This window comes from Furipterus horrens, unplaced genomic scaffold (genome assembly GCF_987537825.1).
Source record: "Furipterus horrens unplaced genomic scaffold, mFurHor1.1.pri manual_scaffold_10, whole genome shotgun sequence".
NCBI lineage: Eukaryota > Metazoa > Chordata > Mammalia > Chiroptera > Furipteridae > Furipterus > Furipterus horrens.
In genome coordinates, this window is record NW_028327180.1 from 48,007,602 (window position 1) to 48,029,336 (window position 21,735).

At 55.1% G+C, this 21,735-nt stretch overlaps 2 protein-coding genes across 8 annotated transcripts in view; both read right to left on the minus strand.

Moving 5' to 3' along the window:
- Nucleotides 1-115: 115 nt before the first annotated feature.
- ISYNA1 (inositol-3-phosphate synthase 1) lies at nucleotides 116-6,364 on the minus strand. 7 transcript variants are annotated; one of them, XM_090290007.1, is made up of 11 exons: nucleotides 5,671-6,364; nucleotides 2,908-3,036; nucleotides 2,647-2,808; nucleotides 2,221-2,353; nucleotides 1,935-2,128; nucleotides 1,595-1,744; nucleotides 1,301-1,516; nucleotides 1,033-1,197; nucleotides 816-929; nucleotides 527-744; nucleotides 116-420 (listed from the first exon to the last, which is right to left on the minus strand). In XM_090290007.1, the coding sequence occupies exons 1-11, from the start codon at nucleotides 5,677-5,679 to the stop codon at nucleotides 222-224; spliced, it is 1,689 nt and encodes a 562-aa protein (XP_090146133.1). In that variant the 5' UTR covers nucleotides 5,680-6,364; the 3' UTR covers nucleotides 116-221. The 7 variants fall into 7 exon arrangements, with proteins under 7 accessions (XP_090146133.1, XP_090146135.1, XP_090146132.1 ...); XM_090290009.1 differs by lacking the exon at nucleotides 527-744; XM_090290006.1 differs by having other exon boundaries at nucleotides 116-744.
- A 66-nt stretch (nucleotides 6,365-6,430) lies between these two features.
- Nucleotides 6,431-21,735, minus strand: part of ELL (elongation factor for RNA polymerase II) — a 64,059-nt gene continuing 48,754 nt past the window's right edge. Inside the window, exons 6-12 of the mRNA XM_090290002.1 lie at nucleotides 19,530-19,654; nucleotides 15,168-15,264; nucleotides 13,481-13,955; nucleotides 10,463-10,529; nucleotides 10,100-10,271; nucleotides 8,877-8,921; nucleotides 6,431-8,255 (exon numbers count right to left, since the gene is read on the minus strand). Of these exons, the coding sequence (XP_090146128.1) occupies nucleotides 8,139-8,255; nucleotides 8,877-8,921; nucleotides 10,100-10,271; nucleotides 10,463-10,529; nucleotides 13,481-13,955; nucleotides 15,168-15,264; nucleotides 19,530-19,654 (1,098 nt within the window). The 3' untranslated portion in view covers nucleotides 6,431-8,138. The remainder of the gene's footprint in view (nucleotides 8,256-8,876; nucleotides 8,922-10,099; nucleotides 10,272-10,462; nucleotides 10,530-13,480; nucleotides 13,956-15,167; nucleotides 15,265-19,529; nucleotides 19,655-21,735) is intronic.

Genomic DNA, 21,735 nt, shown 5'->3' on the forward strand with positions numbered 1-21,735 from the left:
TGGGTGTTCTGGAAGGTCCCTGAGGGTTGAGACAACAGTTTTGAAGGGTAGGTAGGAGTCTTACCAGATGAGAAATAAGGAGGCAGTGTTACATCCAAGGCACCAAAACCCCATGTGTGGCTGGTACATAACAATGCTTTTATTGTATTTGGAGGAGCCTGGGAGGGTGGATCCAGAGGGGTACTAGGGGTAGGAATTGCAGGAGCTGTATGGCCACCACTTCAGGTGGTGGGCATCCGGGGCACCTCATTCTGTGAGTGCCCATTGGCATCACCAGTACAGCCGTTGGGGGCCACTGGTGCAGATTCTTTCTTGAAAGACCCATGGCAGGCAGCCACCTGACTGACTGGCTTGAGGCTGGGGCGCTCCATCTTGTGCTCTAGAAGCATGTGGTTCTGCGGTGGAAGCCCCACGCAGGCCCTGGAAGATGGGTGGAGATTCAGCAGGGCCTCCCATCCCTAGGGCCCTGTGTGCATCCCCCGAGTGAGTACAGGACCAAGGACAGGGCCCCCGAGGTGGGGCACACCTGAGGATGTTCTCGATGCAGCTGCGCTGTCGGAAGAGCGAGTTGACCACAGGGCTGCCCGGGGGAGCCAGTGGCGCCTTAAAGAGGAAGCCAAGCAGTGACAGTATGGGGTGGAAGCCCTGCGGCTCTGGGTCCAAGTTGGTGTGGAAACTCACACGCTGGCACAGCTCAGTCAGCAGCACCAGATCCAGCATGATGGGTGCGGCCAGGAGTGAGTCCTGCAGGGCCAGTGGGTCAGGCAGCAGGTAGGGGGTCCCACTCCTCCCCCGATGTACCCCACACCTCGCACCTCGCAGGTGTTGTGGAGCACTAGCGTGTTTGTGCCTCCTAGCATCAGCTCTGAGGTGTATTCATCCATTGCACGCTTGCTGTCACCAACGTATGGCACATACTTGATAACCACCTGGGGGGGGCGGCATGGGGTCACACAGGTCCACCTTCGTCTGGTGGGTGCCCCCCCCCTACAGCCCCACCCACCCACCCACTGTCATCTGTGCCCCACACACGCAGTGGTCGGGCTCCTCGCCAGGTGCATAGAGCACAGGATTGCTCTGCACCATGTCGTCCACCACGCTGCTCTTTGACACCTCCTTGGAGCGGAACTGCGGCGGCGCTGACAGGTTCTGCCCATCATTGTTGCCCAGGTGGTTGTAGCTCACAATGGACATGGTCTGTGGGAACAGACCATGACACTTGAGGTCCCACAGTGCAAGAGCTTGGAGGTCAGGGTCTAGACCCCATCCCCTGAGCCATGCATCCCCTAGGCCCATGCACCTTGAGGCCGGAGCTGATTAGGAAGTCAACGAGCACAGACTTGACCTTGGTCTGGCCTGACTTGAAGTCATCTCCTCCCACAAAGATGCGGCGCTGCCAAGCAAGCTCGAGTGCACCAGGCACCAGAGTGTTCTGCGGTGACCCATTGAGGAAGGCGCAGCCCTCCAAAATGCTGGCCACAGCAAAGAGCGTGGAGGGCGACACCTCCAGACCTAGCTGCGGGCACACGCAGACAGTCAGTGGATGGGGTTCTTAGGGCTGGCCCTGACCATGATCCACCCTGGGTGCACCCACCTGGATGGTACGCAGCAGGTTTTCAGCAGTGTCATTGAGGCCTGGGACCAATTCGCAGAAGCGCTCCGTATTTGCTGTCCACAGCACAATGACTTTGTCCAGCCCCACGCGGGACCGGAAGTCGCGGATATCCCTGCGGATCTGCTCCAGCTAGGGAGGGGGTAAGGGAATACAGGCCCTCTGACCTGTGGAGTCCTGAGCTACTTCAGCTCCCCAAGTGGAAAGGAGGGCCTGGACCCTTGGGATGAGGGCATGGGGACAACGCAGGGGACAACAGAAGGGGAAATGGGGAACAGGTGGCAGGGGAAGGGGAAAATGGTAGTGAGAACAGGTGCTGTACCTGCTCCGCCCGTGTGCCAGGGATGAGGTTGTCAGCGCGTGCACTCTGGTTAGCTGCGATGAACTCTGGGATGTAGACAGAGGGCCTTGGGCGCAGGGACTCCATGTGTGGCCACAGCTGCTCCTGCAGCCCCCAATCCAGCACTTGAGCACGCCGCATCGCCTCGGCCAGGTTCAGCGACGATATGTCCCAGCCTGGGGGCAGCACTCAGGCTCGGCCAGGCCCCGCAGCTGGGCCCCTCCAGGCCACGCCTCCCACCTCAACCCCGGCCCAGGGCCCCACCCACCGTCAAACACAAGATCGTCCGGCGACACCATGGGCAGCAGCGCGCGAAATGGTACGAACACCTCCTGGCCCTCAGCGTCCAGGCCCAGGCTAACGGTGCCGGCCTGCGTCAGCGAGCCGTAGTAGTTGGCTTCCTGGAGCCGCATGGTGGAGGAAGGGACAGAGTGCCGGTGAGGGTGAGCATTGTGTGGGAGGGCCCGTGGGCGCCGCCCTATTTTGGGGGCCTTGACTTCGCTCCAAACCGTGGCAAGAGCCAGAAACCCGCTCCCCCTCTAGGGGTCTCTCCAAAGACCGCCAGCACCTTGGCACCTTAGCCTCCGCCCACGTGGAAACCCCTTCCCGCGGACCCATCCTCTCAGAGCTCGTTCCCTCCTGCATGGACTCCTGAGGATTCCTAGCTTTCGCAACACCTTACTCGACTCCCTACCTTTCGACCTGTGCGTGTAGGCCAGGACAGGCGCAGCCGGTTGGCCAGCACGGCGGCGGTGAGTGTGGAGCCGTTGTTGCCGCCCCAGCCGACGAGCATGACCCCGAGCCGGGGCACTTGCCGGGTGGTCCGGAAGGTGAAGTGCGTGGAGGAGGGGTACACCTGGGGGCGGGCGGCGCAGTAAGCCTGGGGCCGCAGACAGGCAAACCCATTCCCTCCCGACTCTTGTGGGTTCCCCAGCCCCTGGCTTCCCTTGCCCACCTTGAGGATGCCATCCTCGCGGCTGACGCTAGTCGTCCGGTACTCGTACTGCGCCTCGATAGCCTCGGGACCATACACCACATTGGGGCTCTCGACCACGAACTGGGCTGCGGCCTCCATCTCAGCGAGCTGTGGCCACAGGGTTGGCAGGAAGTTAACAGGAACACGAGAACGGGCCGAGCCTACCTCAATTCCCCGACCCGCACCCTGCCGGGGGCTCCACGCTCCACTCACCAGCAGAGTCGGTTCAGACAGGCGCACGGCTGGCGCTTGGGCGCGCGAACTCTAGAGAAAAGAGCTGACGCCCCGCCCTCGCCCCGCCCCTCACCCCGCCTGCTCTGGGGAGCGGGGTGCCCAGAGGAGGGGCACGCTGGCCTTGGACCCAGGTTCGAGGCCCAACAGTGCAGAGCTCACGAGACTATCACGCATCCGCCCCACCGGGCGCTGCCAGGGATCCACGTGGGCCGTAGACCCCGGCCCCAGCACAGGGTACGTGGATTTAAGTCGCACCAGTCTGTTAAGGCGCGCAGACTCTTATCCGCCTTTCACAAGAGAACATTAAGGCCCCAGACTCCAGTCACAAGGCAGGATGGATGGGCCTACGAGGGTGGGTGTTTCTGGTCCGTCCGAGATACTGCAGGGGAATCTGGGGCAGAGGAATGAGCTAGGACTTGCATCTCAAAGCTACACTCTGCCAGACTAAGCTGCCTCCCCTTCCTTCCTGAGTGGTAGCACCCACCAAGCACTCTGACCTCTGCCAGTGCTCACACATGGGGGGGGGGGGGTGGGCAGGGGGAGGGAGGTCCTGGAAGGCTGGGGAGGGGGCAGTCCTGGGAGACCAAGTTTCCCCCCAGCTGGCTTGACAGGGCCAGGTTGGGGGCTGGGGGCTGTTAGGTAGGCAGGGGAGAAAAGAGAATGGGATTAAGACCCAGGCAGCCAGCTGGGGAGGAGCTAGGCTTGCACAGCACTGCATCCCACTAGCACCCAGTGATAAGGGAGCGTGGGAATCTGGTGGGCGGACGGGGATGGCTCCCCAGGAACTTTCCAAAACAAGAGGTCTCCTCTTGCTGAAAAGTTTCCACGACTGGAGTTGGCCCAAAAGGTGGATAGTTGGGAACATTCACAGGAAACATGGTCAGGGCCCTGGCCTTGGGGGGTGGGGCTCTAAGACTGGCCTCAAACTTTGCTCTCAAGGGGTCCCCAGTGACGGGGAGTTGGTAATGGACTGGGGCAGCCCCTGCTGGAATGAAGTCAGAGGGAGGGCTGATCAGGACAGGCTGGAATGGGTCTTGAGATCTGAAGACATGTCTTATCAAGAGATAAGAAGAGCTGCCCAGACAAAAACCTTGGGGCATGGGCTTAGGAGCAGATGAAAAGGCAGCTGGGGAGGGGAAGTGGTGTGGGGAACTGAGGCAGACCCTCAGGGGACAAAAAATGATATAAGTATTTGGGTTTTGTCCTGGTTTCTGGGTGGATTTGACTTTGATCACCAGTGACCAGGGATTTACTCAATCATACCTATGACATGTAACCTCCATAAAACCCCCTTAGCGGGGTATGGGTGAAAACATGAGGTGCTGGGAAGGTGACACACCAAGAGCAGACATGGAATCCCTGTGCCAGTCCCCACACCCTGCCTTTGCCATCTCGCTCTGGAGCACTGTGAGCCATTCTAGCAAATGACCAAACCTAGAATGGAATCGTCTGAAACACCGACTTATAGTCAGTTGTTCAGAAGTATGGGTGGCTGGGGACTTGTGGCTGGTGTCTGAAATGGGGGGCAGTCTTGTGGGACTAAGCAGCTTAACCTGTGGGGTGTGATGCCAGCCCTGGAAATTGAACTGTTGGATGTCCAATTGGTCTCAGAGGATTAGAGGGCCATAGAGGGAGCTCATACCTCCAGGCTAGATGTGATGTCATGGGAATGCATGCAGAGAGGAGAAAGACCCCAAAATGTAGCCTTAGGGAACCGGAGCATTCATTCCGAGGGCAGCATGGAGAGGTGCCAGCAGGAGGGGCAGTGCTGGGGGCTATTCCTCACTGTAAGACGGCTGCTGGGATTGCTGGGTGTGCTGCCTGGGGGCAGATGGTAAGTGGGGGCCACTGTCCAGATGAAACCACTGTCTTCACTAGACCGTAGGCTCCCAGGGCAAGGGCAGAGCTGTCTTGGTTATTGCTGAGTGCCAGTGTCCAGGGGGAGCCCAGTGCACAGGAGGAGCTCTGGGATCTGAGTGCTGGTGGGAGGAAAAGTTGCAGGAGAGGGTGGGCAGCCCCAGCACTATGGTGTAGGTCTCAAGGGACAGGGGAAGACCCTTTAGGCCCCTGAGGGGCTGGACTCATGACATCATTGGCTTAGGAAGGATGTTTAGGGAACCAACTGCCTGCAGCTGCAGCACACTAAAGAGGTGATGGCCAGGGTGGCACCAGGCAGTGTGGGGGGCTGCAGGAAAGGCTGAAAGAGGGGGGAGGTAGGTGGGCAGGCGAGAGGCTGAGGCGTGACAAGAGGAGGCAGGGTACACTCTGCCCTGCCCGGCCCGCCTGACCTCGCCCCTCCATGTTCCTTGGACCCCTGGGCCTTCTCAGAACTCAGGCCAAGGTCGCTGGCCAGGGGGCCACCAGGGAGGCTGAAGCCTACAGCCCTGACCCCTGGACATTAATCCCGGTCTTGCTCTTTATCTGTTTTTCCCTTTTTTCCCTCCCAAAATAAACGCTCACCCTCCACTGTGTCCTTGGAGGTCAGGACTTCTGCCTTTGGCTCCTCACCTGGAACATGGGACAGGATGGCCATGGCCCTGTGAGGGGGCTCCAATGGGCCTCAGCATTGCCATCCCAACTGAGGGCACAGAGAACACCCTAGCATGCCACCCTAGGAAGAACGAACAATAAAGTTAGCACTGTTTTCATCAGTCACAGCTTGTTTCCTGAAATAAGGGCACTCCCCTCACCCTACATGGTGCTGCTGCAGGCCCAAGGAACCCCCAGTTTGACTCAGTCCACCCCATCCATATTGCAGTTGGGGTGCGGGAGGGTCATTGCCCTGCTCATACACCAGCCTCCCCAGTTTCTCTGTCGTTTCTTACCTGTGACCAGGCGGTCTTGGCCTCTTGCCCTGGCACCTGCAGGGCCCGTTGACTCAGGTCAGCCTCCACCTGCTGGCCTCATTCCTGGGCAGTAGCTTAGGCAGGCTGCCCAGAAGGCCTTTTCTGCCCAGTCACCATGGCCTGACCCCAGCCCAGCCTCACACAAGATCAGGGCCACCTGGCTGTGACAGACAGACACACACACACACCCACACAGCCTGAGCTGCTAGATTCAGTTCAGTGAAATTTATTGTAGGTTGAAAAAAATCAGCATTCACCTGTTAGTGTACAAAAATGACACTCGATCTTTTAAGAAAATATTAGGAAATTGCAGACGTGGATGCTTTCAATTGTAACATTTTGGCAAAAGTGAAAAGTTCTTGTAAACACCAACTCCATGGCTCAATATAGTTTTTCTCCACAGTACAATATTAAAAGGGAAAAAAAAAAAAAAACAGTATCAATAAGTTAAGACCATATTTAATCAGCTAGAACTTTTGTCCATTAACCCCCAAAGCACAAAACTCTCCTTAGCTTCATAATTCCTTAAAGGGAAGGGGAAAAAAACAAACAACAAAAAGGAACTTCAACTGAGAGTCCCTCGGCCAGGTTCCCAGGGCAGAGAGCTGGGCCTCCTTAAATGATCCCTTGTCACCAGTCTACCTGTCCACATACACGGCTGTCTGCACAACTCAGGGTCCAGGCTCTTCTCAGCCCTTCGCCCACTCTGTCCCAAATAAAAACAACACAACAGCTGGGGAAACATGAAGGATGAGCTTCCTCGGTGCTTGGACACCCAAGGGCCTGTGGAAAAGACTGTGGGGTGAGCACAGTGCAGGCATTCACAGGGGGCCTGCTCTTTGGGAAACCATCAGGAGATACCCTGTAGCTTATACAGAGCTGTGCCTCTGAGCACTGCTGCTCTCCCTGTGGGGTGTGCATCACAGCTACCTACCACTCCACTGAAGGTGGCCCTGAATCTGAGTACAAACCTCAGACCCCAGCCTGCCCTGGCACCCAGGGCCACATGCACACACACGCATGTGTGCACACAGACACACAAACGGCTCCCCAATGCTCTGGAGGGACACTATACTAGGTACAGTGACTAAGCAGCAATTGGGGTGTCCATACAGCCTATGCCCCCAGAGGAGGTGGACTGAGAACCTTTTCTGAGCTCATTCTCAGGGGCCCCCTGACCCCACCAACCCCTAGCCCCTCCCTGAGTGCATACCCCATGGTCGTTCTGCTAAGACGACACCAGGACCCACACGTGGACTGAGAAATGGAGTGAGGTCTCAACAGTACAACATGAAAAGCAGCAGCAAAGGGGGAATTGAGAACATAGAATAAAGTCCAGCACTGTTGCTGCATAATGAGCTTGTAGCACAGAGAACCCCAGTGCCCCCGACAGCTGAGGGCCTGAAATAGTGGGCAGGCCAGGGGCTCCAGCAGCTGCTCTGGGGACCAGCTGGAGTTCTCAGAATAGACTGCACAGGGGTGGGGGTGGGGTGGGGTTGACCTATCCTGCACACCCCCCTTAGAGAGAGCCCACCCTTGCTTGGTCCTGGAGAGACTGGTCAGGTACTCAAGTCAGAGCCCAGCATGGGGAAGGTGACCGAGGATGGTCCCCCGCCCAAACTTTCCAATGGCATCTGTAATACTGCAGAAAGAGCACAGGGCACTGTCTAGACCCTGGGCATCCAAAGAGGGGGAGGCACAGGTTTAGAAAAAAGATGCTTTCTCTTTCATACAAAAATAGACTCAAGTCTCATGAGCAGTAGCTAAAAGTGGCTGTCTTTGTATAAAACTAGAAAAGGCAGGCAGGCTGGCCGAGTCGTCCAGCAAGAGGAAGCTGAAGCCCCTTGGGCTGTAGTCAGCGAAGAGGTGGGCTTCCTAGGGAGCTTGTCCCAGGCAAGGGCTGCTCAGGAGGTATGGGGGCCAGGAATCGGGACACCCTGCATGGATCTCTCACCTGTGGGTGCCAGGTCTGCAGGGGCTCCCCTGAAAGCCGGCATTGCTGGCTCAGATGAACGTGTTTTCCTTGTGTTTATTTTGTTAAATAAATTTCCCCCTGTTTTTAGCTCCCCCTGCCCCTGCCCCAGCTCCCCTGGATCCAGGGAGGGGGAGCTCCTGTCTGGTGGCCTGGGGCTAGGGCCAAGCCTGCAGCTGCCGCTGGTCATATTCGGCAATGAGCCTCTTGATGTGTGCCAGCTTGCTGTGCAGGTACTCACAACGGTGCTTCTCCTGGCTGTAGTTGGTGTTGGTCTGCAACAGAGCAGCTGGGTGAGCCACATCCTGCAGCCACTGGCATCCTGGAGCATGGCTGTAATGGGAGCTGCCCTGTGTGGGGATGCTAGCCTACTGGCCACCTTAGGCTCCCACTGCTCCTGCTTATAGGCCAGTGCCTACTGGGCAATGACAGAGATCCCTGCTCCACCTTGGGCCAGAGCCCTGAGCTGTGTCCCTCCCAAGCCCAGGCCCTACCCTGGGAAATGGGGTCGTGACCAGGGTGAGGGTCAGGAGCATGATCGGCATGAAGCCTCCAAGCTGGGCTAGGGCATGGCTGGCAGGGAAGCGGCTGGCATGCAGGGCACACACGTGGTGAACCCACAGGTAGTGGCCTTCAGGAATAAACGCTGATATCGTCCTGACCAGGCACTGGCGAGGAGATACCTTACAGACCTTCGGGGACCCCAAGGAAGGGGCCCAAGCCCATGAGGCTGGGTGTCCCCTGCCAGATTAGTAGCTGAGGCTGGGAACTTCGTCTCCTTTCCTTGACCTTACAAGATGCAACACTGAGCAGTGTGGGAAAGCTGGAGGGCACTGGGGTGCATGGAGAGAAGCTGTTCCCCACCACCTCCGCAGCAGGGTGGAAGACTTACTCACTTTTTTGATTTTGCGATATTCCTGCAAAATCTGCCCACGAGTAGTCTAGAGGAAAAAGGAGAAAGAAAACAATGCCCTCACCTGCAGGAAATGCCAAGTGAGTGGTGGGCGGGGGTCATTGATAACCCATGACCTGCATGTCACCAGTGGCCTAGGACAATAGCCTACAGGAGGTCTGAGGGGAGCTGACCTAAGTACAGAAGAACTGAAGGCTGGGGGAAGGAAGCTGGACCTGGGCAAAGTGCAGGGACCATCCCCACAGACAAGCCAGCACAGTGGGAGGGAGCAAAGAGCAGGCAGACGGTCTCCTTCCCTTGCACCCCAGCTGGCCTGCCCACTGTTCATGGCTAAGCACAGAGGCCCCTGACTACCTGGGGATGCAGGGGGATACTGGGCATATCCACCTGGGGGCAGGAAGGATGGGGATGCCCTATGGGCTCATCTGTCCCAGACCCTCAGAACCCCCATTGTTCCTCCAATCAAGAGCAGTCTCCTTGGTAAACCAAAGTGGCCTCTGCCAGTGGAGACAAACCCTGACCCCTGATTATTACAGCTAGTCCTGCAGTCAGATGACCAGCTCTGAAAGGTGGCTCAAGAGAGAGGTTGGTGTCCTAGGACTGGTGACCAAGAGCATCCCATTGCAGGGAGCTCCCACATGGGGGTTTCGGGAAACTATGTGCCCTAGGCCAGAGGACGAGGGACTCCTGGTACAGGTGGAAGGACCACAAGGTCGCTCCATCCTCTTTCACCTCCCACTGTGGCTCTGATGGTACACAGATGGGCCATGGGGTGCAGTGTGACCTGGCCCTTCCCCTTTTGGCCAGGGTGTACCCTGTGATGTGGGTAGCGGGCTACAGAGAGGACTCCAGGCACTCTCACAGGCAAGACACAGCTCCAACCCTGGCCTTGCCTTCTTGACAGCTCTAAGCATTATCTGCGCCCCCAGGGCTCATGTTCCACCTGCAGAGTTGGCTCTTCTGTCCCCACTGCAGAGGCCAAGCAGGCAGAGAGCCTCTGTGCTCTGGTGGCAGAGCCCAGGGATAGGCCTCAACCAAGTGACCAGCAAGGGGTGGGACCACCTGCCAGTCCATGAGTGGCAAAATACTGGCGCAGACCCTCCTCACCAGGGAGAACAGGGACTAGGTTTGGAGATCTTGGGCTTAGCCAAACTGTGAGAAAACAGGCCCATCTCACCCAGGGTGGGGTGAGGGCAGTGGACCTACCTCATACTCATCGGAGCCCTGGGAGAGCTGCCGGAGTTGGGCGTCCAACTGTGTGAAGCGCCGCGTGATCTGCTCAATGCGGGCGTGAAGGTCTCGGTACTCACTGTACTCAGCGTTGAAGTCGTTCTTATAGCTCTGGCGCTGCTCCGAGGAGGAGATGGTGGCATATTTTCTGGAAACAGGAGAGAGGACGGTGGGGCTCAAGGGCCGCTGCAGAGAGGCTGGAGTGCCCGTGGCTGTGTAGGAAGGGCCCGACTCAAGCAGGAGCCTGGCCTAGAACAAGCCGAGTGGCTGGAACTGGGAGGGGAGGGGATGGCAGGGGTGAAGCTCCTGGGAGAAGAGTGGCTGAGAGGAAGTACTCACAGTAAGTAGTCGGGTGTCTCCGAGGTTGATGTGGGGATGCTTGAGCTGTTGCAGGTCCCATTTACACCTACAAAGATCACATAGGGTCACAAAAGGTTCATGTTTCGTTGTCTGAAGGACATGGAGGGACAGCAGTGAAACTGTGAGAGACTGTAGGACCCTGGTGGACCCAGAGGAATCTTGGCCTTCCCATTATGTTCACATGTATGTTCCCAAACCACAGCTATGAAGTGCAGAGCAAACAAGTCCCTGGGGTGTTTGGTTTCCGGCCATGAAGCACAAGATAGACAGATGGCCCCTGGAGAAAACTCAAACCTGCCTGTATCTCTCTGCTGACTGCGTCAGTCATCTGAGTTGCACCTGATGCTCCCACTCTTCCCACCAAAGGACTTTGGGACCCAAAGGGTAGTCAACAGGGCTGGGCCAGAGTTGTGAAGGGGCACACCCCAGGTTGCCCTTGTGGTAGGGCTCAAGGACACAGGACCAAGGCCTATCCGGACCATAGTCAACTGAAACTACAATCTAGTGTATGTACCCTCACCTTCTCCCGCCAGCTGCTTCGATGGCTTTTGCCACCATAGAAGAGGTTTTATCACATTGTAGCGTATCCTCAGTGAAAGGAGAGCAGTCTGCCAAGTGCTCTCTGGGTTTCACACTTAGGTGGTAGGCATGTGGGCACCAGGCCACTCCGCAGCACACTCCCACCCCCACCTGAGTGTGCTGTCTATAATGAGGTTGTGCTTTCCCTGGGCTAAAGCCTGTTGGATTTGTATTAGAGGGTTTAGTCCATACTCCCATGACCTGTGCCTGGCACAAAGCAGGCCTCCTGGGATGTTTGGCTTTGAGGCTCAACACACATTTGTGATTCTGCCTGTGACAAACCTCGGAGGGCCCCGCTCCAGGGGGAGTACTTGGCCTCCTTTGTACCTGTGGAGGTGTTTCCTGCCATGGGGCCTCAGCCTCACTGGCAACAGCCCGCACAGCTGCTCCTCTCCCCGTACTCCATCAATCCCCTTTCATAGCCCCCATTACTCTATTAGCTTCTCTGTGCCTCCCAGGGATGAGGGCAAGGGAATGTCTATGAGTTCACACTGTGGGACTTAGAGAAAGGGCCTCCCACCTTCCCCACAGGGGTCAGTGGGCCTGAGCTGAGCCCAAGCCCCCCACCCAGCATACCAGCCTGCCCAGGAAGGCACCCTGAGGCCACAGAAGTGGTCCACAGCCTGAGTAAGAGTTGGGGGGCGGGGGGGGGCATGCGGACAAAGGACCCAGGAGTGGTCTGTAGCACAGCATGATGATGAGGATGGACAGAAAGTAGCCCTGGGAGGCATGAAGGGGGGCAGCCGAACAAGTTGGGGTCATAGGTGATCGTTAGGCAAGGGCTGGGACAACAGGGCCAGACTAGGGAGCAGTGCCATGCAGAAGAGTGGGCTATTTCAATGCAGGAAGCTTCCTCAGGTGTTGACCTGGGACTTTCTCTAGAGTTTGGGAAGGGACCTAGTGCCAGAGACCAATGCCACTTCTAAGAAAGGTAGATGGCTCCTGCTCATTTGTGTTTGCCTGTATATGCAAAGCACAGCCCATACCCCAGAAAGAGCCGCAGGGTGGCACAGGGTGAAGAGGGCTCTGGGTGGGCAGTAGGAGTCTCTGTGCCCACCCATTACTGTTATCATTTGAGCAGACTTCAAGATGTAGGTTAAGATGATCAGCAAAGGCAGGCAGAGCTTCTACTACTCAGCCATCCCTTTCCTCTTCCTGAGGCAGGGGTTGGGTGGTGGGTGGTGGGTGGTGGGTGGTGTCTTACTCCCTGGTTTGCCTGATTCTAAACCTTACTTTCTTACTTTGGCCTAGGGACTAGGGACAGACTGCCTGGCCGATTGACAAAAGGCAAGATTGGAGCCCCATGTGTGCATGGGGCTAGCTTGGGCTACATCTTTCTGGCCCATGTTCCCAGGGCCTTGCCAGAGGCACAAGAGTATTGCTTTTCCATCATTTGGGAGAGAATATGCTACTGGGCCAGGTTGCTCAAAACCTGTCTTTCTGGGCAAGATGGGATCAGAGGGGCACTCAGGGAACCAGGCCACCTTCTCCCAGTCTGCCTGCCCAGATGCTGGGAAGCCCAGTAGTACAGCAGGGCCAAGAGGAACCTGGAGGACTGACCCTGTGTCTACCAAGACCTGCCCTCCAGCTAGGGGAAGGGGCTATAGAGGCCTTTCTGGAGGGCAGCTGAACGCCTTAAAAAGCTGAAAATGGCTTCGTCATCCCAGGAATGGCGCCTGCTCAGACCCTGCCTGGGGAAATGATCTCAAGAGTTGCAGCAGGTGACAAGCCTAAGACTGCCTGCACATGGCAGGGGTGGGGGTGGGGTGGGGATGGGGCTGTGATTGTATTGTTACATACTGATCAAGTTCACAGCCACTCAGGGTGCTCAGCTCAGATGCCCAGCACTGTGAACTCAGGGTGGCCAAGCTCTGGTGCCAGCCTGGCCAGTCCACGTGCCTCCACAGTGTTGCTGGGTCCCACAGAGGTTTTCCTGATCAGTATATGGCCCAGGCCAGCCTTGTACCCCTTATTCTGCTGCTGAGACCCCAAATCTTTCGACTTCCAGCTTTCCCACTGGCTGTATGACCTCATGCCGTGATCTCATTCTGGCTCTTATTGGCCGCTCTTCTAAGAATCACCTCCCAAACCCTTCCCACAGGCTCTTCAGGCCACACAAGGCCCATGGCGGTCCAGGGGTGCCCTCAGTCTTCCCTGAGCCCAGCAGGCCCCTGTCCTGCCCTGGCTCCTCTCTGTCTGCCCCTGGAACCTGTCCCTCTCCCTGTGCACTGCCCGGGTCATTCACAGGTGCCCAGTGTAAGAACACAGGGTGCAGAAGGGCTGAATGTGCACAGTGAGCCAACGTAGGAGCGTGTGGGGCAATGTGGCCCCCTTGGCACTATGTGGAGCCAGTGCTCAGGCTCCTAGCAGTACCCTCCTGCAGAGCCGCTGCCCGAAAGCCTGCCTCTGGGCACCTACCTGGGGCAACTGGCGGGGCTCCAAGGGAGCCACACACAAGATCTGGTGGTCGGGCCCAGGGCCTGTCCCCAGCTGCCCTCTCCTTGTCCTTGTGCTTCTTGTACTTCTTCTTGGATTTGCCATGAGACGAGCTGCTATGGGGCCTGCTGGGCTGGGCACAGTCCTTCAGCAGAGGCAGGCTGAGGCACGCGGTGGGGGCTGAGATGGCCATTTCCCCACGATCACAGTCCCGGCCACTGTGGCCCAAGTCATTGCTGACGTCAGCCAGAGGGTCATGTGCCCTTGGAGGATCCAGCCGTGGAGGTAGGTAGGCATCTGTGCCAGCCGGTGGGTCTGGGGTGGGCAGCAGGGCCTCCCGGGCGTGGGGCATGGTTAGCTTCCCATTGAGGGCGGGCTGAGCTCTCTGTGTAAAGTGTGATATCCTTGGTTTCTTGTTGGCCAGTGGGTCAATAAAATCAGAAGGCTGAGCCCGTTTCTGGAAAGGAAGGGATACCGCTTTAGAGGGGAGCTGGGGATAAGCTGTGTCTGGAGCAACTGGTGTCTCCTGGGGAGTGGTTCAGCAGCAATAGGTCTACCAGAGCTAAGCAAGCAGGCAGACGAGGCCCCAGGAAACCCAGCACCTGCCCGTCACACACGGGCGTGCTGATACCAGCCAGGCCCTTGGAGCCCACCCCAAGGACACGTGCAGAGGAAGGAAGGATGGCCAGGTCATCTGTGAACTGGCTCAACCACCTCCAGGGACTGGTTTGAAATGTCGCTGTGCTCAGCATCTTCCCTAGACGACAGAAATAGCTGACAAGCCAAGTCTGAGGGACACAGGGCAGCCCCACAGGCTGAGACCCATCACCTCAAGCTCCTGACTACTTTGACCTCAGGGCAGCCCAGTGACATGGTCCAGCTCTCAGATGATTAGACTGTGGCACGTGAGGCAAGGCCAAACCACAGGAGGGGAGCCAGCAGTGGCCCAGGTGGCCCAGACCCAGGGGGTAGCAGTAGGGTGTGGGTGAAACAAGGCCCCACAGCTGGGGTGTGTGCATGGACCAAGACTATCCACAAGGAGGCCGCAGGGCCATGGACATGGGTTGAGTGTTCCAGGCTAGAGGAGAGGTAGATGAGGGGGAGAGGGGAGGGGCCGATGTGGGGCTCACAAGTCAGAGCACAAATGTGACTGGGGATAGCTTTTACCAAAAAGCTCAAGCAATGATGACAGGAAGCATAGCTAAAGACTACCTCAGCCAGAGCCAGGAGAGCCGCACCACCCCCCATCCTCCTGCTGCCCTTTCCTGACTACTGACTACAATGGCAGCTGCCACCACTGCTCACAGGGCCCCACTGGGTACCATTCATCCTGCAGCCAGCACACTGGATTTTACGGAATCCTCAACAGCCCCGAGAGGCAACAGAACCACGTACATACAGACAAACCACAAGGCCCAGAGCAGTCCAGTGCTTGCCCAGGCATCCAAAGAAGCGCTCCCGGGTCCTGGGCCCTGGCCTCCAGCCTAGGGGAAGCCAGGCAGCTGCTCACTACTCAATGAAGAACATGTCCCAGCCCTGAGCCAAGGGCCCAATGGGCTCCCCAAACATCAAGGCTGGGTCAGGCCCAGTGGCTCTGGGTGAGACCGGCTCTCCTTCTCCACAAGTATTAGAACCTCCACACTGTCATACTCACGTCCACTGCCCCTACCTGAGGGGGTGAGACCGAGCTTCCATGCTCTCTTGGAGGGCTGGTGGCAGCAGAGTCTCCAAGGAGGCTGCCTGCGTTCTGCGGCTGGCACAGCTTCCTGCGAAGGAGAAGCAGAGTGGGTGGGGGCTTGCAGAAGTACCTCGCCTGTCTCTGCAAAGACCACACTGTCCCACCTTCACTGAACCAGAGGAGGGCAAGTGTGATAGGTAATGTTAGGACTTGGTGGGCAGAGCTGCCAGAGTCTTGTCCACAGTTGCCCCTAGGCTTGTCCACAGTTGCCCCTTGGCTGTGGCCTCACTGTCCAGAGCACTGCCCCACTGGGTGTCCTGTGCCCAGAGAAGGGACAGCTGATCATCCACTCATCTAGCTTCCTGTTACCATGGAAACCAGGAAACCACGCAGAATTGACCAAACCCTTAATGTCTGTACTGTTTCCCCATGGGAGCTGGGATATTGGGGTGCTGGCTCCTCAACTGTTCATCCTAATTATGATGTTCATTGTAGAAACCCTTCAGAATGTAGAAGAGAACCGATACTCTGGTCCATGCCAGGAAGGCCTCCTGGATTCAGCACCTGCCTTCCCAGAAGCCCAGGCTCTAGCACCTCCTTGTGGATGAGAAGGGTGGCCACTGGTTCACTTGGACCTGAGCAAAACAATGCAGCCAGCGATAAAAGAGACAGACACCCCAACACTTAATGAGCGGAAAAAGGCCCTGGTAGTGACCCTGGTACCAGGTATGCTGAAGGACCTCCTCACCCTGCAGGGTGGCTGAGGTCTGGGAGCTCAGAGGCCACATTTGTGCTGCTCCAACCAGCGACAAGTAAGCCCGATGGCCTGACCAAGGCCCACACTCCAGACTACTGCTGCTGTCCCCTGCATGTGGCCCACAATGCAAGGAGAGCCACAGGAAAGGTGTCCAAAACATGCAGTAGCTGCCCTGGCCGGTGTGGCTCAGCTGGCTGGAGTGTTGCCCTATGTCCCATAAACCAAAATCGTGGGTTTGATTCCCGGTCAGGGCACAGGCCTAGATTGCGAGTTCGAGCCCCAGTCAGGGCGTATACAAGGAGCAAGCAACTGATGTTTCTCTCTTGCACACTAATGTTTCTCCCACCCCACCCCCTCCATTCTCTAAAACCAATAAGCATGTCCTCAGGTGAGGGTTAAAAACAAACAAACATGCAGGAGCTCACTAGGCAACATGGTCCCCATGGCCAAGGTGGGGCAGGTTTGCTCTCCAGCCACAGGGAAGCCACCAGAGCTCTGGTTAAAGATTGAAAACCAAGGACAGGCACTTCTGTCCACTCTCTTTCAAGTCCCCCACTAAAAAGGCATGAAGAGGAAAGAAAACAAGAGAACAACATTTAACACTAAAGCAGTACAGGTCGTGACCGTCCTATAGGATCCAAGAAAACCGAGTCCCAGGCCACTGAATCCTGAGGCCTGGGAGTCGAAGCCTCAGGGACCTCAGAAGAGGCGCTCCAGCCAGGCTGTGCACGCACAGCCCTATGCTGGGACCTGGTTTGCTGCAGAGTCCACAGCATGTCCAGGCAAGAAGGAATGAGGCCTTCTCCCAGTGCTGAGAGGCTGCTCGGGCTACACCTGGATGACAGGAGGGACAGATGTGTAGCTTTGGGAGAAGAGAAAACAGACATACCCTCCAGAGGAGTCAAGAGCCACCGAAAGGAAAGTCCTGAGTAGGGTGGGGCTTCTGGGCAACAAATGTCAAGCTCCAAAATAGAAAAATGCATTTAAAAAAATAAAGAGACTGAGGGCATGAAAACGAACTCAACAATAAAAACACCAGTCTTAATATCTTCAGAAAGACAAAGGACTTGAATAGACACCTCTCCAAAGAAGATATATAAGTGGCCAACTTGCACATGACTAGGTGCTCAACATTGTTCTTCATCAGGGAAATGAAAATCAAAACCACAACCACATAATACTTCACACCTACTAGGATGATTTGACAAAAAAGAAAACAAAAAACAAAAGTGTTGGAGAGGATGTAGAAAAATTGGAAGTTCTGTGCACTGCTGGTGGGAATGTAAAATGGTGCAGTCACGAAGGAAGAGTTTTGTGGTATTTCAAAAAGTTAGTCCTAGAATTACCATATGGCAAGGCCCTGGCCAGGTAGCTCAGTTGGTTAGAGCATTGTCCTTATATGTCAAGGCTGTGGGTTTGAGCCCTGGTCAGGGCACAAACAAAAATCAAACAATGAATGCATAAAATAAATGGAACAACAAATTGATGTTTCTCTCTCTCCCCTTTCCTCTCTCTCTCTCAAATAAATAAGTTTTAAAAGCTTAAAAAAATTACCATATGGCTCAGCAATTCCACTCCTTGGTAGTGTTTGAGAGAACTGAAAATCCATGTCCACACAAACCCCAGGACACAAATGCTCATGGCAGCACAATCATACCAAGAGATGGTAACAACCCAGGTGTCCATTGACAGATGAATCAATAAACGAAATGTGGCCCATCCATATAATAGAATATTATTTGGCCATAAAAAGGAATGAAGCACAGACATCTGCTATAACCTGGATGAACCTTAAAAACATTACAATATGTAAAAGCCAGGCACAAAAGGCCACATGGGATGTGACTGCATTTATATGAAATGCCCAGAACAGGCCAATTCCATAGTGGCAGAAAACAAGTTAGTGACTGCTGGGGGTTGAGGGAGGATGATGGGGAACTGACTGCTAATGAGGACAGAGTCTTCTTTGGGGTAATGGAAATGTTCTAGAGATGGCTGCACAACACTGTGAATGTACTAAATACCAATAAGCTGTATACTTTAAATGGGTGACTTGTGTTAAGTGAATCATATTTCAATGAAGCTATTATTTTTTTAAAAATCCTTAAAGTAAATTAAAAATGGCATCACTCCCATGGATAAAAACACAATGCTACAAAAAGACAACAGGAAGGACTCTTGGGAACTAGAAACGATCGTCAAAAAGACAAAATGGAAGAAGCCAAAGAAATCTAGAAGAAAAGAGAAAAGACAGGGAAGACAATGGGAAGAGCCTAAAAGCACAGTGCCCCAGTGGCAGTTAGAGGAAGCATGAGGAAGGACAGGGCGAGTTTTCAGACTACCCACCCCCAGATCACCTATGAGGCTGCCCACATGTATGTGCACGGGGCCGGTTGGGGAACCTCTGAGGGCTGTTTCATACCAACCACAGACATGTACATGTACACACATACTTGTATGCAAACACACACATGGGCTACTTGCTCTCAGCCATGCCCCTTCTTGGGAGCTCAGTGAGGACAAGGTCCCTGGGGTCTGGAAACCTGGGCACCTAGTGAGCGACTCTGAAGGAAAGACAGACAGGAGCAGCATCACTATGCCCCTTAAATGCCCTCACCACCTCAAAGCACCTAGGTGGGGGTAATCAGCCATGGCAACACTGAACCTTTTACCAACAATTCTGTGATGAATGAAAACATCTTCAGGAGGGGACAGTGAACCTGACATGTTTAGCTGGGGCAACAGAAGACCACCAGAGAAGGGAAATGGGAGAAGGCATCTATTCTACAGAGCCGGTTGCCTCCCAGCTCTCTAGTGCCTAGAGACCTTGGAAAGCCAGAGCAGAGGCAGGGCTGAGGAGAAACTTGGGGTTCACCTAGAGTGGCCCCAACTCGGTTCTGCTTTCCAGATGCAATCATTGCTTTAAAGAGTTGAACTTAAAAACAACAACAAAACCACCCTTCAAAAGAGTTCCAAGTCGCTAAGATATCACTTAAGCACTAATTAGTGATCCCCAGCTCCCAGGCTAGGCACCAATGGAGAAGGAATCAGTAGCGAGAAGGAATCAGTAGCAGGCCATTACCCACTCCTCCCAGAGCCCCCGAGGCCACTCCTGACCTCTGGTTCCAATTACCCCTAGAGGGGATGTGTTTAATTAACCTGCTTAGTCACTGTTTAACTAACCTGCTTAGTCAAGTCTGTGGGGAGCTCTGTTTAACTTTGTTGCTCTGCTTCACATACCTAAATGGTTCTGGGAGGCACAGCCTCCCAAGCACAAGCCCTTGGACACTCACAGGTTCTGAGCAGAAGCTTCATGGGAAGGGAGGGGGGCAGTGGAAACAGTCCGGGTGGATTGAGGCCTTTATCCGGCACTATGATGTTCGAGAGTGACTCATGCCCTCTACCTGACACAGAGGAGGCTGGCCTTTCCCCCAGTGGGAGGTCAAGGTGGGCTGCCTAGGCAGTGGTAAAGATGGCCAGAGAGTTCCCATGGACGTTTCCACCTGGCTCTTGGCCCTGAGGCCTTTGGGACCAAAAGAGGTCCCCCAGCATACTGGGGATGAGATCTGCCCCAGGCCCAGGGGAGGCGGCCTTACCTGACAAGCATGCGCTTTAGCAGCTGCTGATCCCCCTCTGAGTAGCCAGGCCAATCCTTCTGCACATCCTTGTACACACAGTCCTTCAGTGTGCATGTGCCATCCTTGGCATTCACGTTGGCCACCTGCAACACAGAGCCAGTGTCACCATGTGGGAAGCCTGGAAGGTAGGGGACATGGAGGAAGAGATAGACCTGGAAAGGAAGAGGACAGTACCCCACACCCAGCTCTTCTGCATTAGGTCCAGACACACACCTTACAGCTGCTGGGGCCAGACCTGCTCCATAAAGGGGCATTGCCATCTATGAACCCCATCACCAGCCTACCCCGTTATGGACTGAATGTGCATGCCTGCCCAAAATTCATGTCACAGTATGTGATAGTATTTGGAGGTGGGGCCTTCAGGAGGTGATTAGGTCCTAAGAGTGAAGCCCTCAGGAATGGGATTAGTCTCTTTATAAAAGAGGCTCCAGCCAGCAAGTTCCCTCACACCTTCTGCCATGTGAGGGCAGAGTGTGAAGATTTCTAAGAATCAGGAAGGAGGCCCTCACCAGCCACTCAATCTGCTGGCAACTTGGCCTTGAACATCTAGCCTCCAGAACTACTAGAAATAAATGTCTATTGTTTGAGCTACCCAGTCCATGTGACTGTTATAGCAGCCTGAATGGATGAAGACACTCCCACTAGAATTTGCAGGTCCCTGAGGCAGAGCAGGCTGAGACTAGGGATGCCAGGTGAGGGGTGCCTCAGGGGCCATACTGAGCCCACCTTCCGTGTACCAGCCAGCTCTGCTCCCATTGGTTAACAAAGGCTAAGTTGGTCTCCAAGATGGTTTTAATTTTTTCTCTCTCTTTTTAAGATTTTTATTTTTAGAGGGAGGGGAAGGGAGGGAGAGAAATATTAATTGGTTGCCTCTTATACCTCCCCAACTGCGGATCTGGCCTGCAACCCAGGCATATGCACTGACTGGGATTTGAACCAGAGACCTTTTAGATAGCTGGCCAGTGCACAATCCACTGAACCACACCAGGCAGGGTTAAGATGGTTTTCAAAGATGAATTTAAAATATCTGCCTTAAGGGTACTTTAAGTAATGAAGGCCACTGCCCTAAAGCAGGCACTTCCATGACTGTCTTGCTGGGTGCGCTGAGCACCCTGGTCTCCCGCTCACACGTATGTAGATGTATGTCACTATTTCTCCCTATTGCGGGGTTCTAAGAGGACTCCAGGTCACAGCGATTTCCAAAAGGAGCATTTTTAACAGTTCAGTAATATTCCACCAAATGGCCACACAAATATTTCTCCTTTGTTGGACAATGACGCGTTTTCCAATTTCTCTATAGCATAAACAGACGTCACTGGATGCAGGCAACATTCTTTCAGCCAGCTTCCCAGAAGTGGGATTAGTGGGTCAAAGGCTCTGAACATTTTTGCGACTTTTGATACATTTTGCTCAAATGCTCTCCAGAAGAACTCCACCCATCAACCCTCCCACCCATGAGGACAGCCTATGGGTTTCTCTGAGGAGTAGCCAGGACTAGAGACAGACGCCTTAAATCTCTGCTTTAATTTTTCACACAGAAGGAAGTGAAGGCTCCTCTGAGGAGAGCAATTTCATCAGTGCTGGCCATCGGAGTCCCTGGTCACAAGAGGAGGCTGAGCAGCCTGGGTGAGGTGCAGCCCACAGGAGTCCCAGAGACCTCTCCCTTCCCAAAGCTGGCAGGGTCCTGCTGTCCTCCTACCATCACTGGAGAGAACTAGCTGGGTACTGAACACAGAAGCACATGGCAGATGGGGCCATTCAGGGGAAATCAGAGCAGGCACAAGGAGGATGCTCTGCCTGCAGACGCTGGCTGAACTGCCTCCAGGAGACTGCCAACCCAAGCTGAGTGGAGAAGCCAGAGCCCAGCACAGCGCCTCTCTGGTTCCAGGAGGGCCTGGAGCAATGAGAGCATCTGGATCAGAAACAGAACAGGTGCTCTAGGCAGGTCTATATCAGCACCTCCAGACCAGTCTCGCCAGAAAATGAAGCCTGGCGTCCTAATGTGTCTGAGGGTTGCTCTGAGGGTAAACCTCAGGTGTAACCATATGCTTAATCAGCTAAAGTTTCACATTCTGCATTTGAGGGACTCTCATGTTTCTTGTTCAGTCCAGGGACAAACAGGGCAAGAGAGGAAGGTAGGAGTGAGGGCATTCCTAAGAATGCC

Bases quoted from the DNA above. Each gene is read 5' to 3' on its own strand.
- ISYNA1 (XM_090290003.1), bottom strand. The intron at 1,745-1,934 runs GTACAGCACCTG...CCCCCTCCCTAG, and splicing joins CTGGCACACGGGCGGAGCAG to CTGGAGCAGATCCGCAGGGA. The intron at 745-815 runs GTGCGAGGTGTG...CTGGCCCTGCAG, and splicing joins TGCTCCACAACACCTGCGAG to GACTCACTCCTGGCCGCACC.